Source organism: Tiliqua scincoides, chromosome 8 (genome assembly GCF_035046505.1).
Source record: "Tiliqua scincoides isolate rTilSci1 chromosome 8, rTilSci1.hap2, whole genome shotgun sequence".
Lineage (NCBI taxonomy): Eukaryota > Metazoa > Chordata > Lepidosauria > Squamata > Scincidae > Tiliqua > Tiliqua scincoides.
The window spans coordinates 59,344,898-59,363,887 of NC_089828.1; the positions used below are offsets into that span (position 1 = coordinate 59,344,898).

The following is an 18,990-nucleotide window of genomic DNA, read 5'->3' on the forward strand; positions in this document are numbered from 1 at the left end:
GTAGGACACAGATGCCTGACACCATCACATAGAAATCTGCTTTGGTGGGAACCACCCGCCACCATTACATTTGGATTGGGCCTGCCTGAGTCAGTGGAATAGTCCTTACGTTTGTACTGTGTAAGATCCTTATATCTGAATTTGCTGCAGAGGACAACTTGGCCTCAACCCCCTTTGGAATCCAAAAACTAGAGCTGGCTTCATGTCAGAGGCTGTGCCTGAGACTAGTTAATCAGTTCTGCCTGGACAACAACAGGGTGAAAAGCCTTGACATGCTGTCTAGGTACATGCACAGCACTGGCCGCCGATGCACCTCGTGCTCTTCTGAGAATTGTTTTCCCCACACTCACAGCGATGTATTATTCACACATCTCTCAGTGGATCCTCCCCTGCGCAGCCCACAGGAACATACAGAGCCAGTTTTTTACAGGGTTGCAACTTCTACATTCTGCAGCCCTGAACTCCAACAGTGGAAAGAGGAGGGATTTTGGTAGGGCCTTCCTAAAGACACCTGGGTTCCAGGGATAGGAAATCCAAACAGGACACATGTATGCACGCACTACAGAATCCCAGTGGATGACCTCCTTGTTGAAAAGTCAAGATGCGGCATGATTCAGAAATAGGTTCAAACAATGCCAATCATATGCGAAAATCAAAAGGATTTTATTGACACATTCTGGCTGAAAAATGCACTGAAATGTATAAAGTGGATAATCAACCACACAGTGTATTGCACTGATTCATTAGCGAACAGGATAATTGGTTTGACATACAGGATGTTCACATCATTACAGACACCTACAAAAAAAATAATCCTTAGTCTATTCAAAAGCAAAAGCAAAACTAGACATGGGAAGCACACTGGTTTGTGCCAGTCCTAATCCTTAATATGCTTCACCCTGGTGTAGCTTTTGAGAATTATCTCCTGGAGTTACATCAGTCAAACCACACAAATGGTGGGAATAATGAATGCTCATTAAAGAAACTCCTTATTCCCCCCTCAGCTTCCACTTCACTGCACAATCCAGGAGTGTCTGTACATATGTTCATGCCACTGAAGCGTGCTTAGTCTAAGCCTGTAGACTGAGCTGAATTCTCAAGCTTTGCACAATGATTCTCCAACCCACTAACAAGGCTGAGGAACACCCAGTCTTCCCACAACACAATCTGTCTACTATACACGTTGGAGGAACTCTCACCACTCCTTTCCTCCATAACTCCTCTGTGGAACTCCTTGCCATAGGATGTGGTGATGGCATCTAGCCTAGATGCCTTTAAAAGGGGATTTATGGAAGAAAAGTCCATCAAAGGTTACAAGCCATAAGAAGTAGGCTACCTCTGAATGCCAGACGCAAGGGAGTGGCAACAGGATATAGGTATCTTGTCTTGTGTGCTCCCTGAGGCATCTGGTGGGCCACTAGGCCTTTGGCCTGATCCAGCAAGGCTCTTCTGATGATCTCATAACAAAAAGTAGAGTTGGGAGAGGCAATCTGCAGGGGGAAAGATGCTTCAGGCTCCCCTGGCTACTGCTTTGCCTCTGGTCCCCTCCCCAGTTCCAGAACACTAACTTGTGGGAAGGGGAGATTGCCATGCAGAAGTGACAGGCACAAGAAGGGCTATGCACTCCTCCTCCCACACACGGCTAACCATGCATGCAGAGGGCCATCCCACCCTTAGCTGCACTCCTATACACCCTTACCTGGGAATAAGCCCTACGGAAAACTGTGGAACTCACTTATCAGAGATCCCATATGGAACTGAACTATACAAGCACCACTGCACACAAAGCTGCAAAAGATTGAAGGGTCTTCCATCCCTGTACTGTTGGCGTTCATTAGGCCCAATTGTCAGTGGCTGCCTCTTGGAATTATAATTCCGCATGTTCTTGCACAGGTGGTTTTCCACCCTGCCCAAGGTCAAGTTTCTCCCCTTCCTGTCTGGCTCAGGACAAACAGACAACTTGGGAGCTGCAAAGGTTGCTACTGAGCAAACATGAAGCAAGAATTGATATCCCCGAGAATCAAGGCCAAACCCCTCAGGAAAGACACTTTGTGTTTCTTTTTTCACAGTAAAAACAAAGATCACCAGTTGATAACGTGCATCTTTAAGGCAGCAACCCTGTAGGTTCCACTGAATACAACAGACTTGCTTTTAAGTAGACATGAACAGGTTTGCTCTGTGAGCCATATATATTTCTTTTCAAACATATGTCTATCAGGTCATTGAAATGAAAGAGCCATATTTCTGGGGATATTCATTCCAGCTGGGTATGGCCTTTTTCTTGTGTTATGGGGCTGCATTAACAATCTTCAAAAGTTCTAAAAAGGGTGCTTGTGGAAGCACTTAAAGGGCCAGTTTATACATTCATCAAATCAAGCTGCACAGCTTTTCCAGAACTTGAACCACTTCATGCTGGGTCTGGGGGGCTTGCCTAAATCCTTTTTCAACGTGTTCAGCCTGGCTGTTTCCCTGACACACTAGTTTTCTACACACAGGGATTTCTTTTTCATAAAGGACCATTCAAACTTGCTAAGTCTGAAATGGTACAATCCAGGGAAAAAAGCACTATTGATTGATTCACTGATTGGCTGAAAAAAAACTGGCAATGACTAACCAAAGACAGAACTGTGGAGTGCTCAGGCTGCTCCTGGGTGGATCAGTGGAAAAGGAGACGAAAATCAAGGCTTTAAAAGTTGTTTCCCCAAAGAGAAAAGCTAGGATCCCAATTATTGCTCTGCACAAAGCCAGGTGAGGAAGGTGGAGGCAAGGAAAGGGCACGTCTCCCAGTAGCCATATCTTGTTTTATAGGAAGTCCCTGCCACACTCATCAGTGCAGAGATCCCTTTGAGATCTCGCAGCAACTGTGTAGGTTAACAGAATTGCATCTTCCTAGCAAGCAGGCCACTCCATCATCAGTTCGCTGGAGTGTCAGGAAAAACTGGAGATATTTTTTTCCAGGCAGACCACTTTGTTTTCCTCCTGAAAAGCAACTTCGCCAGCTTAACAATCAAGTACAATTACGAAAAGAACAACAAACAGGAGTGTACATGGCAAATCTCCTCAAGATTAAATACAGCTTCATTCAAGAGTTTAAAGCTCGTGCAACTACTACTGAAGCTTGTGCGTTTCCATCAGTGCCCACTGGCTCTCCCACATATGGGAAAGGCTCCAAAAGCCTAGCCGTGCTTCAAAGAGACAGTTTCACATCGAAACAGATTACACAGTGGAACACCAAGTCTTAATATGAAGACGCTGCTACTCTCTCCAGGGCACCTCTAAGTGATCTAGCAGGGTCTGAAGAAAAGAGGTCTCATTCAGAAGCCCCAGAAGCATACAGTACTTTCAGAAATTTTCATTGCCACACACAGATCATCAAATGAACTAAAAGACAAACACTTGTCAACTGAAATCTACACAGAGGCACCCATCGATCAGTGACTCTACTGAAGTGGAGAAACCTTCAGTGGTATCATAATTCTGGATTCCATTTCTTGAATAAGGGGTACTGGAAAGAAGAAAACAAGAAAGGAGTTGTGTTTGCTCCTTTAAAAAGGCTTACGCAAGGTCAGACACATGGAAGGTGACTGTGGGCTCAATCCTATCCAACTTTCCTGCACCAATGCAGCTGTATCAACAGGGTGCACACTGCATCCTGCCCGGGTGGGGGGGAGAATAGTCACTGAGGCCTCCTCCAGGTAAAGGAATATTTGTTCCCATATGTCAAGGCTGCGCTGTGGCTGCATTGGTGCAGGAAAGTTGGTTAGGATTGGGCTGTTGGTTAGGATTACCCTGCTAATTGGGTAAGAGGCACTTTTTCAAGTGGGTGCTCCTTTTTTTAGCAGGGGGAGAGTAATTGGCCCACCTCACCCCAGCACTGTCTGTTCTAGTGGCAGTCTGCTGGTATTCATTTGCATCTTTTTAGATTGTGAGCCCTTTTGGGACAGGGAGCCATTTACGTTATTTGATTTTTCTCTGTAAACCGCTTTGTGAACTTTTAGTTGAAAAGCGGTATATAAATACTGTTGATTGTTGATTGATTGTGGGATTTTCCTGCTGGAATAGCTTTATTTCAGAAGTCTAAAGTTTGATTTTTGCATCTGAAGACCTTTGCTTGGTAGGCCTCCGTAAACCATGAGAAAGACAGCCAAACATGGGCACCTAAAAGACATTTTACAATGCTTCTGGCCGGCAAAGACAGTACACATTTACAGTGCCTTTCCTCAGGAGAGTGTTTGAAAAAAGTCAGTTTAAATAAATATTGCATGTTTGTTTCTAATACAGGATGCATCTGTATAGTACACTAAATACTGATCTAGCATCTGTAACAACAATGTACACATGCATTCTTTCACATAGACACACACACCAGATTCAGGTGCCAAACTCAAAAAGGACAAAGGACTGGAGAGGTAACAACAATAAGCCATCAAAGGCTTCAAAGCAGGCATTGGTGGAGTGAGGGAAATGCTAGGTGAACAAGGCGGTGCTGGGTGAACAAGTATCCAAAGAAATGGCCTTAACAAGGGACAAATTCCAAAGGAGCAGTGGCAGCCTTTGAAGGGGAGTGGTGTGGTTGGTCAAATTCCCAGTGGTCAGAACCCCACACTGAACACAGACATCACCCAACCCTGGTAGGGACACAGCCAAGAAAGACAATTCAGTTGGGATTTTTGAGGTACATCCTCCTTCCTCTGCATTAAACTCTCACCTGTGTAGTACACCAGTTCATCCCATCCAGGCTTGTGCCAGGCTGCGTTTCGAATGTCTTCTCTTGTCTGTAGATCTTTGTAAGCTGGAAGTATGATGGGAAGAAACATTACATTGAACTCCCAAGCGCCCTGATGTCCACCCCTTCCCTGGGGCAGGTCTTTCTCCATTTTAAACTGATATTTCTACTGCTGTGGCTCCACCCAACCTTCCCCTTTGAGCCCTGGGAGCTCCAGTTCTTGGAGAAAGGTAGACTCAGCTCCTCAGCTTCATACGAACTCCAGTTTAACTGTAGAAATGCTTGTGCTTTGCTGTGTGACCTGTGAGGACTCTTCTTTTTTTAATACAGAAGTGCATGCCCCTACTCCTGTGTGGCTCCCATGCTGTGTGGCTCACAGGCTAGAGTGGGGCTTGCTTTGCTGCTTTCAGTGTGCCTCCTGCCACCCACAAACACCACTACCTTCTAAAGCAGGACATCTTGGGTTCTCTCAGGCAACCTGAGCGTCGTTATTGTATGTATACTGTGGACAGTTCAGAAGTAAGGTCTGAATTCTGGAATAACCCTCCATAAGGGAACATTCTTTTCCAACCACAAAGATGACAGTATGAACATAAACATGGATCAAACTTTCCCAAGAAAATGGTCACAGACCGCAAGTTGTTGTCAAGCACGTCTTTTATGTATGGAACTCAGCATGTGCCCAGCGCATTACAATGATGACCCGTCCTACCCCAGAGGTGATGAACCATGTACAGCTGCCCAATCTGCGAGAAAAAGCCACCAACAGCTTCTTTGTCATCCTGCCGGAAGCGAATGGCACGGGCCCTGAAAGGCAGGAGGCAGGTCTTTGAGAACCAGACATGAACTCAGGAGCTGCTAGGTGATGGCAAACATAGGACTAACTCTGCCCCAGAGTTCAAGCACTGCTACAGGTGACTGCAGCTGGGAACAAGGAGCAGTAAACCCCAGCACCACACAAGCTCACATCGGTTTTTGGTTAGGGCACCTGGCACAGATTATTTGGCCGATTTATCCTTAACCACAGCAGTTTCAGTGGTTTACCATCCTTACTGTGCTTGCTCTTAAAACAATCCTAGGACTCAGGCATCTATTCTTCCTTCCCATTGTGTAGGTGGAAATCAAGGCTGAGTAACTTGCGCAAAAGTCACAGCCTCTGAAATCACGTGCTGTAAACTCAAACCCTGCTTTCTAATCCCCTGGGCCGTGAGGCTTTACATGAAATGAGGAAGCCTTCTATGGAGTCAGTCCATCTAGCTCAATACTCTGCTAAGGCAACTTGGTGTAGGCTCTTAAGGTCTTTCTCAGAACACCTGAACCTGCTGGGAGGACCCTCTGTATGCAAAGCACAGGCTCGGCCTCTGACATGTTCCCTCCCAGGTTGTTCTGAGCGTGCCTCGGAAGAAAGACTAACTTTACCAAAAAGTGACATGAAGCAGGCACTTCAGGCAGCAGATCCCAATGCCATTTACCTAATGCCCAATCTCCATCTCCTGTGTATCATTTAAAAAATACAAAGTTCAGAGATGGACAATAAGACATCACTTTAACTTTTCTTTCAGATACAGAACTGTCTAAAGCCAGTGCTGCTTGGGAGAAGGTGATCAGAATCATTCCATCCATCAGCATTAAACTTTGTATTGTATTATCCATTCTTAGAATTATTATGCAAAACAGGCCTTTCCTCCTCCCATCTTGCAAATAAGAAACTGAGGCCCAAATCTGGTCACAATTTGTATTCCCCAAAAATACAGTTAAGGGGTGTCTGTTTCTTTCTGTAAATAATAAGTCACATACTACATTTTTAGAGCTGTTCATGCTCGCAACCCCCTCATTTACTCCTGACAAAACTGGACAAATTTTCCCTGAGCAGTTGATTTTTTGGAGTGTGACTCTGACATTTGTTCTCCCCACACAGGGATTTTCTGCTTCCTAGGCATTTGGCCCTTTGGCATGTCAACAAATCAAACAAGGGTGACTGAGATTGCTGTACAGGAGGACACTGCCCTGGACAGGAATGCCGCCTCCTCACCTATCCATTCTGGAAACAGTCCTGGCCTTTGGAGGCCATTAACATTCAAATAGCGGTTATTGCACTCTGGAAGCACACCCACTGTGGGGTCTAGTCAATTGCACCTGTCCTTCTCTAGGGTCAAATTCAAGGAAAATCAGTTCTGCGGTTTGCAGCAGAAGCTGGCTGTACACAATGCTGATTAGCTGGCAGCGCTAGTATCGTGAAGCCACTTCCTACCCTATCCCTGGATCAGTTCTACAACTTTGAAAAACTGATGGTGCTTTTTAAAAAGAAGCTACAAATGAATATTACTGAATAAAGATACATGTGGCATTGGAAGTGATGTGAGGACACTGCCTATTAAAAGCAATAGCCTGCAATGAATTCAGAAATCCTAGCAATAAGGCACTTGAAAGAATATAGAGTAAGGGGACAGGGATAGTAGAACATCACTCATTGGGAAGAACAAGCTAGCCCAACACAAATCCTTCCCTGCACATGTCTGCAGCAGCAGTAAAAAGATAGATTCAGACATTATTAGGAAAATAAAACAAAACAGCGTCTTAATGCCATTAAGCACGTTTTGGCAGGTGGTGATGGCTTCTAACCTAAAAAAGGATTGAACCGGTTTGCGGAGGATAATGTAGCTGCGATAAAAAAACGAAACCTCTGTGTTTGGAGGCGCTATCCCTTTGACTGGTATAAGCAGCAGAAGGCCACTATCATACCGAACTTGTGAGCCTGCAGGGGAATCTGGTAAGGAACCATTGGAAGGAAATGGATGCTGGGCTAAATGAGCCTCAATCTGAGCCAAAAAAGCCATTTAATCATTTCAAGTGCCTTCTTGATTGCTGGAACCCAGCATAGGAGCCGTTTGTGAACGAGTCTAGGCGACCAGCCATAACACAGTGAAGGATACTTACCAGTAGTTTCCCCATTCAATCATTGTTCCAGGCTGAAAGAAGCAACAAAAGATGTAACTAGTGCTATATGAGTACAATTTGTCTACCTCTCCAGGTTGGGAAGGAGCTGTGAGCTGCAAGTTCTACTTCCAGAAATCCCAATGGATTTTATCCCATTCTTAAAAAAAATAACTCACAGTCTAACAGATAAACTGCCAAGACTATCCCCCACCATTGGTGCTGACACAGCTGTGCTGGTGGAGTGTGCGCTGAACTCAATTGTGGCAGATGACCAGATAGCCAGCAGGGCGTAAGTAAAAATATTTTTACTTACCTGGTAGCCTACCCTGGTAGACTATGGGTCTCTTTGGAGACACACCAGCCATTTTGCTGGCATATGTCCAAGGAGAAAAAAAAGGGGGCAGGATGGACTGGAGAAAAGGGGATAAAATCTGGGACATGCCAGTGCCACTATACACTCCCTCCCCCTGCCCTCCCGACAAATCCTCCTACCCTTTCCCCGCCATGCCCATGACAAACCCCTGCCACCAACTTGCCAGCTACTGCACATGCACTCCATTTGAGGCAGCAGCCTGGTTTTTGCTCTACTGTTAAGGAACTTTGGCTGCAGAAACACTAGGACTGGGTCCAAAGTGAGATGAGCCAATTTAAGACTGAATATGTTCAGATGCCTTTCCACCATCTCACCTTTCACTGCCAACAGCCATTAGAACTCTTAGGGTTTTTTTTTTCTTTCAGTCAGAATTACAATTTAGTGAGTGTGACCTTTTCCACACTCAAAAGGTAGAACTTCCAGGAGGAAACAAGCAAATAAGGAAGCACTGGTCAAAGTATTCCAAGTTACTCTTCCCCTCTACCAACTCTATTCTCTGAACCACCTTCAAGGGCAGCTTTACACAGAAAGTGTTACTGGAGTACAAATGGTGCTTTTATGCCCCAATTCTGAGCATTTAAATTTCCAGCTACTCTGATAAGAGAAAAACACATTCCTGATCTGAGGTCACAGGCAGGTTCACTTATTTTTTTGTTTGATTTAAATTGTTAAAAACACTTCCTAGAAATGTTAACAGGTACTCACACGAAGCTGATAAGACCTTAATTCATAGATATTGGGCCCCGGCCTGGGAATAGGTTCATTCCAAAAACTGAATTCCAACAGCAGCTGATTCTTGCGGGAGAGAAGCATGTTTCCTCTTGCTTTGCGAAATTCTGTGAACGCCTACCAAAAATAAAATATGTTTAAAGCATTCTTTAAGATTGTGAGAGGAGGATGCTCTGTGAACTGAGAAAAAACTGATCCACTTTATGCTACTTAGGGCACAATCCTAACCAACTTTCCAGCACAGACATAGCTGTGCCAATGTGGCATGCACTGCATTCTGCAGTGGGGAGGCAGTCAGGGGGGCCTCCTCAAGGCAAGGGTATGTTTGTTACCTTACCTTGGGGCTGCATTGAGGCTCAGCTAGTGCTGGAAAGTTGGTTAGGACTGTGCCCATCCTGTCCAGACACTTGACGGCTCAATATTGGAAGTACATCAAACTTCATTTCTGAGTAGATACACAAGCTTCTTGAAGATGGACAAACTACCACAACAAGCATGTGTTTGTGGCAGCCATGTGGTGCAGTGGTTCAAGCATATGGGACCAAGGAAACCCAAATTTTTCACTCAGTCATGAAACCCACTGGATAGCCTTAGGCTGGTCATTACTCTCTGAGCTTAACCTAACTCATAAGATTGGTATGAAGCTAAAATGTGTTTATTTAAAATTAATCAAGTACATTTCGTCTATAAAGAAATACATTAACAAAATGTTTGTTTAAGTCCAGGAGGCAAACCAAAATTCTTGTATGCAGGATAGGTAGCTATTAGCTGAGTAATTGAACAACACATGTTAATAACATTTAATTGAGTATGTGCAGAGTATTGTATAACGTTTTATTAATGTACAATATATAGGAGATTGTATAATGTACAATAAATGTTCAATATTGATTAAAGTCTATAGTTTAGATACAGCATGAGTAGTGGTATGGGAAATGGGGCAACGGGCTGCTTGATTTCATTATGTAACGGCGGCATGTGAACACACACAAGAATGCTTTCTTAAATAAACAATTTAAACATTTGTGACAGCTTGGTACGTTGTATACACAGCAGAAGCCAGAGGCAGAGGCTTTCAAAGCTGCCTTAGGGGGAATGGACAACCAGGCACTACTAACCTAAGCCAGAACCAGGTAGACAATACCCCAAAGTAGTTTTGAAGTTGCAAAAAGTGTGCCTACACAATGCTTCAGTGACTGGACTGTGAACCAAGACATGAGTAATCCAGGACATGAGTTCTCATGGAGGTGGGTAGTTTCATAAGAATAACATTGGAGTTAGCAGCCTGTGCATTTGACCATGATGGCAGTCTTAACATGCTGATAGACAGAGCAGCAAAGCAGAGCACAAATGCTATGGCACAGCACCATCAAAGCTGTGTTGGCGGCACAGGCCATGCACCACACACAAGATGTTATTTTTGAGCACCTATTTCCAAGTTTCCATTCAACTGCTAAATTTGCAGAATGCCATCTCATGGCAGCAGAGGTTCCCAAGTCTCTACCAGTCAAGATATCTACTTCCTTGCAAGTGGGGAAAAAACTGGGTGGTCATCAGACCTGGCTCTGAGGTCCTGGAGGTAAGAGGTAGGCAACAAAGAGTCTCTGCTGTTCAATGCACAACTGTGACCAGGAAGATTTGACAGAGAACAGGTCTTCCCATATAATCTGATTTAGGGTGCAATCCAAACCTGCCCTGGAGCAGGCAGGCCGGCAGGTCTGCGCTGCATCCAAGGCAGGATTGGGACTGCAAGCAGCTCAGCCTGGGGCAAGGGGAATCTGGCCCACCTCACCCCAGCACTGTCTGTTCTAGTGACTGTCTGCTGGTATTCATTTGCATCTTTTTAGATTGTGAGCCCCTTTGGGGACAGGGAGCCATTTAGTTATTGATTTTTCTCTGTAAACCGCTTTGTGAACTTTTGGTTGAAAAGCGGTATATAAATACTGTTAATAATAATAATAATAATAATAAAGCCGCAGCAGCCCCAGTGGGACTACTTGGATCTGAGCAGTCCAAGACAGCCCCGGACTGCAAGGGAATGGGGTTAGGATCTGGCATAACTGCCGGAACCTGGCCCCGCCTCCCACTCCCTGCCCGCCTGCCCACCCCTGGGAACACCCGTCACCTGCCCTCCCCCTTCTCAAAACGCCTCCTCCCCACCCTCCCCATGCCCCCCAGACCCCTGCATTGGCCGATGCAACCGACCTGGCTCCCGGGGCCGCATCAGCGTGGAGAGGCCAGCACATGTCCATGTGCCAGCCTAACCCCACTTAGGTTGTTGCAAAAGTGCTTTACGGCACTTTCACGACAGCCTTGGGCCGGCGCAAGGGATGTATGCCAGACCAAGGCCTGGTTTGGATTGGGCCCTTTGTCTGCTGCAGTGTGACAAAAGAGTCCAGAATAACCCCATTTACCTGTTCCTTCACTGTTTGGCTCCATAATTTATAAGCATTGAATCATCCTAACAACATCAGACAACACCGTGCTGTATCGGACAGCAAACCACATAGAGCTCATGTGATAAGAGCCATTAGTTATTTGACTTTTTCTGTAAACCGCTTTGTGAACTTTTTGTTGAAAAGCGATATATAAATACTGTCAATAATAATAAGAATGATATCGGGGACACCATTCCTTGGATTTTGCTTTGCTAGCCACAGGGCTGTTTTGAGAGCCTGACCAAGAAAAAAAGAGTTCAAAATTCTTGCTTTATGGTTTGTTAGAACATGCTTGTAAGAGAACTCATACAGACCTAGGCAGATTAGGCATGCCAAAATCTGAAATGAGTGGCCTACCCAGCTCAACACAGAACTGGGCCAACTATGTCCACTTCGGAGCCTAGACTTACCTTGTCATGCCGAAGCTTACTCATGACCTCTGTCAGGGCTGGGTAGCCTCCTTCATACCTCCAGAGGTGGACTGCAATTTAAAAGGGGCATGTTTTAGAGTATTCCTTCCTTTTAGGAGAAACTCAGCAGGCCTCCAATTAGTTCTCCAAACCATACAGTCATTCCACCCACAATTGCCCTACCACTTCCAGGCTCCACACTGATAATTAATCATTTTCAGTGCCTATTAGGCCATCAGCAAATGGCAGCAAAGCCAAGAGGGAACCTTCTGGGAGCCTAAATGTTCCCTGAACTACCACTTTGAAAACCCTGAGTGGGTCCCCTGGATTCCCACCAACCCTCATCAGCCACTTGTGCTGCTCCATATTCCAGCCCAAAAGTAATGACTGAGTTATGATTGCCCTTCCCTGTTCCTGTTTAGTTTCCTCTTTCCACCAGTAGACTTTGTCTATGCAATGAAGCACTCAGACAAAACATCAAGGGTGTAATTCACTGTGAAGTTTTCTAACACAATGAACGGAGGATGCAGAAGAGTAAATAGCTCCTTCATGAATCCAGCACTAACAAGAGAGAGGCTGTGACTGGAAGAAGCCCAGTGTTGGGAGCCTGCTTGAGACCTCTCCAAAAACAACCTGCAAACAAGTCAGACTTTTTAGATTGTGAGTTGCTTTAAGATAGGGAACAACTATTCTTTTCATGGCCTTTGCTATGTAAAGTAGTTCGTAAATGTTTGTTTTGTTGAAAATAATATATAAATATTAATACTAATAATAGCAGCAGCACCAGCAGGCAGGGCTCTCAGCCCCTCAGTTGGTCAGACATAGAGGCTGGAGGGGGAGGACAAGTTACAAGACTCCAGTTCTTTGATTGGCAGTTTAAGAGGAATCTAAATCAGCCTCTCTACTAACCAAGGCTGTTGGCTCTTCTCAAGACCACCTGGGGAAAGCAAGTAGTGCAATCTAAAGCCATTCAATGGCATTACAGTGCCTATGTCCAGACCAGAGCGTTTCTTGGTGGGGTGGAGCTCTGAGAGTTAGCAGGGCCTGCTGGATACAAAGACTCCACTGACTTTTGGACTTTGTTGGATCAAATCTTGCTGTTCTTGGGACCTCTTCCAGGTTCTGCAGTAATGGAATCTGACCAGATACTTCTAAGAGGCTCACTGTTATCTGCTCACTGCTGCTGGCTGCCCTCTGTTCCCCAGACTTTGCCCAGCTGGAACAGGACACCTGCCACAAGCACACATCATTGGCAGTTACGCATTTTGATGTACATCTATCTCCTACCAGCCTGATCTTGCTCTCCGTACCACGTGTTCCAGGTCCCCACCAGTGTACATGGATACTCCTTCCCTTCGTGGATCTTTGGCAGCACCTCTTGACTTAAAAAACAACAACACATACACCATGTTGCATTGACTTTGCTATGACTGACCCTCAGAACAAGTGCCCAGTCTGTTTAAGTATTTCATGAAATACTTCTGCACTCTCGCCTTAGGCCAATAAGTATTCTTAAAAGCAAGTTGACCCAGCTTACTAGTCAGCCATTCTTTGTGGCCATCACCAACGCCCTCCCCCCTGAGTCCTCTGGCACATGCAGAGGGATTGGGAGAAAGCGGGATCTTCTCTGCTTTGCTTTAGGGTGTAGAGAAGAAACAGCAGGAGCTTCTCCTACTCTGCAGAAGAGACTCTTGCTGTTTTTTAACTTCCACAACTACATCCACCACCTACTACATGAAGTGGCATAGTTAAATCTGCCACCTGAAACTCTTTCAACACACTCCCACCTCTTTCTGCTAAATGTACAGATCAGGTTTAACTCACTAACTAATGCATTTCCAGATTTGAACTCTTCAAACCACCCAGTGTAACATCCGAACTTACCAAAGCTGGTTGTAGGATTCTAGGCATTCCGGTTTGACATTGTGAACTGAAACAGCAAACGTTTACAATAAAATGTTGAACACAAAAGAAAAAAGAAAAAATATTTTGGGGGAAAAAATAAATATTTTGGGGGAAAAAAATATTTTGGGGAAAAAAATAAAAAAGGGGAAAATATTAAAACATCTACTCACATTGTAATTTATAAAGACTGCTGGTCTCCCTTTTGGCTAAGAGATTGGAGTGAGCATCTTTCCTAGGATCCACTTTGCGGACAAAGAGTGATTTTAACCAGCTGTCCTCCCCAGATCGGTTGTTCGAAGACACAAGACCCCTGGGAGTGGGCAAAGACACAGTCAGTGTTATGCTAGACTCCCAGCTACTAGAATGTATTTTGCTCAACTAGTGCTACTGCCCAACCAAGAAGAAATCTAGCTTGATTAATCATATGCATTTTAAGTAGATTAACTAATAATTTAAAACTGCATAAATTACATGAGAGAAAAAAAGCTCTTGTCTTGATTTTCAAATGATGCATGCAGGTGTGGTGGAAAGCACCTTCCTCTCACATGCCTCTTTTAAGATGGTACTTCCCATCTTCAGTTTTTATAAGAACCAATTAAAAAATCTGCTGACCAAATAACTGGGGTACATCTTTTTGATCAATCAAAATATTGTTAGTTGATGGGCAGCCCAATTTTAACCTGCACTAGAACAGGCAGGCCACAGTAGCCTATGCTGTAACCAAAGCAGGATTGAGCTGGGTTGCAGTACAACTTGAACTAAGGGGAATTACTTACCCTGAGTAACGCAGCAACCATCCCAATGGGGCTACTTGGATCTGCAAGGATGAGCTGCCCGGGAGGGCAGTTAAGATCTGGTGTAAGTGCCAGATCCTGGTCCCACTCCTGGGACCAGTCTGCCCACAGGCCCGTCTACCACTCATCCTCCCCCACCCTCCCCAAACCCCCATGCTGGCCTGACTCAGCTGGCATGTATTTACCTGTTGCCAGTGCAGCAGAGGTCAGATTTGGCCTCTAGAGGCTGGCACACAGACATGTGCCAATCTCTGGACTCCTGCGGTGGTGCAGAAGTTCCTTACGGTACTTTAGTGACACCCCTAGGCCGGTGCAAGGGACTTCTGCTGGCCTAACCAGGGGTTAGGATTGTGCTCTAATCCATATAACTAATTTTTCAAACTCTGGCAAACTCTCCTTTTCACAAAATAAGTCTGGATATTTTAGAAGGAAGATGTTTGAGTAAGTCTCCAAGCTTCAGTGTCTGAGAGACAGGTGACTACTGCCCCCTAGTGTAGGGGGAAGAGCACAGACTAACATTCAAAGTCACAAATGTCAGGGTGGCAGTGTGTCCTTGACTGCCCAGTGACAATGCCAACGATCTAAAAGAACAGCATGGATAGAGCTAGGTATGTCCTAGACCTAGAGGAAGCTGACACAAATCTTAGACAGGGCACTGCAATTTTTTTTAAAAGGATGGCTTAGTGAAAAGAGGTAAAAGTGGAAAGAGGCAAAAGTGGAAAAAACATGAATACTGGCCTTACCAAAGAAGACTTAAAGGCAAAGATAATGTAGAAGGGCACCCTCACAAATTTCAATATGGTGCTTTTTGTTATCTTGAGGAAATGGCTCTATCTAATTTCCCACAATTTGTGACCTGGAGTGTCCCAATCCTTATCTTCCATGCAGGCTCCAGAGGATTATACAATATTGACATACTGTGCTGAAGGCAAAAGTGTTAAGTAAGCTCATATCGTTGTTCACGCATTAGCACAGCCTCTGTTCAGGGATGGAAAAATCCCATGTGGCTAAAAACACGACAAGCATAAATGTCTTCTTTGATTTTGAACATCTGACTTTGGCTCCTAAGTATTTGTTTCTAGAAACTACATATTTTTCAGTTCAGTTTACTGCCATGATCATAGGTCATAACAAAATTTACTGACAGAGTAAGCATACAGATCAGTTACATGTAACAAAAACAATCTGTTAACCTTAGAACATTCTACCATGTGGGTTTCTGAAAAGATTTGTCTTGGCTTTTCTGTTACAAAAGCAAGCAAAATGGGGAACATTTGTAACTTTGTCCATGGTGTATATACAATGTCTGAGTTCAGAATCCCAGATGAGAGGAAAATTCTCCTTACTTGAGAGGTAACTTTTGAAACAGTGACTCAATGTGATTATGTGACACCTCTTAACAACCACTCGCTTAATGACAGACTGCATATACGACGGTGGTCAAAGCACAATAAAGATGCTCTTAATGAGGCACTTGCATCTCCCATAGCCTGCAGCAGAGTGTCTGTTTACACAACAGAGAGGCTCAATGGAAAGAAGAGGCAATCTATCTCCAGTAGCTTGTGCCACTGGTTAGTGTCTGGCAGGGAATGTCTGTGAACGCAACAAAGGCAACAGATTGGACTGAATGTTCACTTAATGACCTAATTGCATAACTAAAGGGATTGGAGAATGTATCTGGTGAGTCCCAACAGATTCCCATTCTAAAAAGTGGGTCCCGGTGCTAAATGTGTGAGAACCACTGACTTAGAGTAGTGGTTCTCACATGTTTAACACTGGGACCCACTTTATAGAATGAGAATTTGTCAGGATCCACCAGAAGTGATGTCATGACTGGAAGTTACATCATCAAGCAGGAAAATTTTTAACAATCTTACAGCCCAATCCTATGCACATCTACTCAGAAGTAAGTTCCATTAGATTCAATGGGGCTTACTCCCAGGAAAGTGTGGATAGGATTGGGTTGTTCGGCTGCAATCCTACCACACTTACCCAGGAGTAAATCCCATTTATTATCATTGCTAAAAGAACATACAGAGTAGCTTGTTCAAGGTACAGGTCTATCACATTTCCCCAAATGCAGTCACATACCATGGGAGCATCAATTCCAATACATTCAAAATAAAATATTGAAATGAATGGGGACCCACCTGAAATTGGCTTGCGACCCACCTAGTGGGTCCCAACCCACTGTTTGGCTCTTAGAATGACTGAAAGGGGTTATGAGGTGAACCCTCCATTGGTGGTGTGAGGGGTTAATAATGAGGGTTCTGAGGTGGCCTTGGGGGTGGTCTGAAGGTGACCCTGTGCACGGGGTGTGTGTGGGGTTAACAATGGGGTCTAAGGTGAGATTAACACAGACCTTGCGTGCATGATTCCCCCCACAAAGTGTGTGGGGGGGAGGGGAGACTAAAGTGGACACCTGCCTGCCCCACTGAGTGTCACGGGAGGGCGACCCCCACCACTGCAGTCAAGGGGGAGCCCAGGAATCAGCCAGTGGGGCTCCAGCCGCTGCCTGCCCCCATGATTCCCCCACAACGCGTGGGGGGATGAGCGTGGACACCTGCCTGCCCCCCACTTGCCTGCGGGGACCCCCACCACTGTGGTCAAGGGGGGCGCCGGGGGTCTGTCAAGAGGCTGCAGCTGCCCCTTGGCGGGCAGCGCTGAGGCGGCCCCTCCCCGACCGAGACACTACAGCCCCCGCCCGGCCTGAGGGTGGGGGCCTGCGGGGGGGCGGCTGCCCCAGCGGGCGGGGAGCAGCCGGGACGCCCGCCCTCCCCACGCGGCCTGGGCGGGGCCGCCGGCAGTGACCTTGGACGGCGACGGAGCGGCCCGCGCGCCCCCGCCACCCCCCGCGGCCCCTCACCTGAGGAGAAGGCGGGAAGGGGCGCCCCGCGCGGCGCAGCGGCCCAGGCGGAGGCCGCCCCCGCCTCGCCTCAGCAGCAGCGCCCCGGCCGCCATCTTGACACCTCCAGCGGGGGCGCAGGGAGCCCTGCGGCCGCCAGGGGGCGCCCCGCCCGCGGACGTCCTTGGGCTGCAGGTGTGTGTGACCCCCAGCGGGGGCGTAGCTGGGGGGCGGACACGCGGCCCCTCCCTTCCGAGCCATTCGGCTCCGTTTTGCTCCCCCCGCCGGGAATGGCTCCGAAGGGAGGGGCCGCTTGTCCGCCCCCCAGCTACGCCACCGACCCCCAAGCCTTCAGGAAGGCCAGTCGAAGGGGGCCTCGGGGGCTGCCCCCCTCAGCTGCTTCGTGGGGGCGGGGGGGAGTGAGCCTCAGCCAGCAGAAGAGCTGGGGGTGCAAAGCACTGTTTCGCACGGCACCTCACTACAGCGTGTGACTGGGGTGCAAAGCACAAGTGTTGCATGGCGCTTCACCATAGCCTGCAACACAGGTGCAAAGCACTGTTTTGCACGGCACCTCACTACAGCGTGTGACTGGGGTGCAAAGCACAAGTGTTGCATGGCGCTTCACCACAGCCTGCAACACGGGTGCAAAGCACTGTTTTGCACGGCACCTCACTACAGCGTGTGACTGGGGTGCAAAGCACAAGTGTTGCATGGCGCTTCACCACAGCCTGCAACACGGGTGCAAAGCACTGTTTTGCACGGCACCTCACTACAGCGTGTGACTGGGGTGCAAAGCACAAGTGTTGCAATCGTGCTTCACCACAGCCTGCAACACAGGTGCAAAGCACTGTTTTGCACGGCACCTCACTACAGCGTGTGACTGGGGTGCAAAGCACAAGTGTTGCAATCGTGCTTCACCACAGCCTGCAACACAGGTGCAAAGCACTGTTTTGCACGGCACCTCACTACAGCGTGTGACTGGGGTGCAAAGCACAAGTGTTGCATGGCGCTTCACCATAGCCTGCAACACAGGTGCAAAGCACTGTTTTGCACGGCACCTCACTACAGCGTGTGACTGGGGTGCAAAGCACAAGTGTTGCATGGCGCTTCACCACAGCCTGCAACACGGGTGCAAAGCACTGTTTTGCACGGCACCTCACTACAGCGTGTGACTGGGGTGCAAAGCACAAGTGTTGCATGGCGCTTCACCACAGCCTGCAACACGGGTGCAAAGCACTGTTTTGCACGGCACCTCACTACAGCGTGTGACTGGGGTGCAAAGCACAAGTGTTGCAATCGTGCTTCACCACAGCCTGCAACACAGGTGCAAAGCACTGTTTTGCACGGCACCTCACTACAGCGTGTGACTGGGGTGCAAAGCACAAGTGTTGCAATCGTGCTTCACCACAGCCTGCAACACAGGTGCAAAGCACTGTTTTGCACGGCACCTCACTACAGCGTGTGACTGGGGTGCAAAGCACAAGTGTTGCATGGCGCTTCACCACAGCCTGCAACACGGGTGCAAAGCACTGTTTTGCACGGCACCTCACTACAGCGTGTGACTGGGGTGCAAAGCACAAGTGTTGCATGGTGCTTCACCACAGCCTGCAACACAGGTGCAAAGCACTGTTTTGCACAGCACCTCAGTACAGCGTGTGACTGGGGTGCAAAGCACAAGTGTTGCATGGCGCTTCACCACAGCCTGCAACACAGGTGCAAAGCACTGTTTTGCACAGCACCTCACTACAGCGTGTGACTGGGGTGCAAAGCACAAGTGTTGCATGGCGCTTCACCACAGCCTGCAACACAGGTGCAAAGCACTGTTTTGCACAG

General features: G+C 46.9%; 1 protein-coding gene across 1 annotated transcript; it reads right to left on the reverse strand.

Annotated features, from left to right (window-relative positions):
• Window positions 1-644: 644 nt before the first annotated feature.
• LOC136658411 (protein NipSnap homolog 2-like) lies at window positions 645-17,308 on the reverse strand. The gene is made up of 10 exons (XM_066634975.1): window positions 17,179-17,308; window positions 13,689-13,828; window positions 13,498-13,543; window positions 12,901-12,995; window positions 11,614-11,684; window positions 8,742-8,882; window positions 7,664-7,695; window positions 5,439-5,533; window positions 4,709-4,792; window positions 645-3,505 (listed from the first exon to the last, which is right to left on the reverse strand). Exons 1-10 carry the CDS (start codon window positions 17,271-17,273, stop codon window positions 3,441-3,443), a joined length of 864 nt encoding a protein of 287 aa, XP_066491072.1. The 5' UTR covers window positions 17,274-17,308; the 3' UTR covers window positions 645-3,440.
• Window positions 17,309-18,990: the final 1,682 nt, after the last annotated feature.

Bases quoted from the DNA above. Each gene is read 5' to 3' on its own strand.
- LOC136658411 (XM_066634975.1), bottom strand. From the start codon at position 17,273: ATGGCGGCCGGGGCGCTGCTGCTGAGGCGAGGCGGGGGCGGCCTCCGC. The intron at 12,996-13,497 runs GTAAGTTCGGAT...TTGTTTTTTAAG, and splicing joins GAATCCTACAACCAGCTTTG to TCAAGAGGTGCTGCCAAAGA. The intron at 5,534-7,663 runs GTAAGTATCCTT...CCTGCCTTTCAG, and splicing joins ATTGAATGGGGAAACTACTG to GGCCCGTGCCATTCGCTTCC.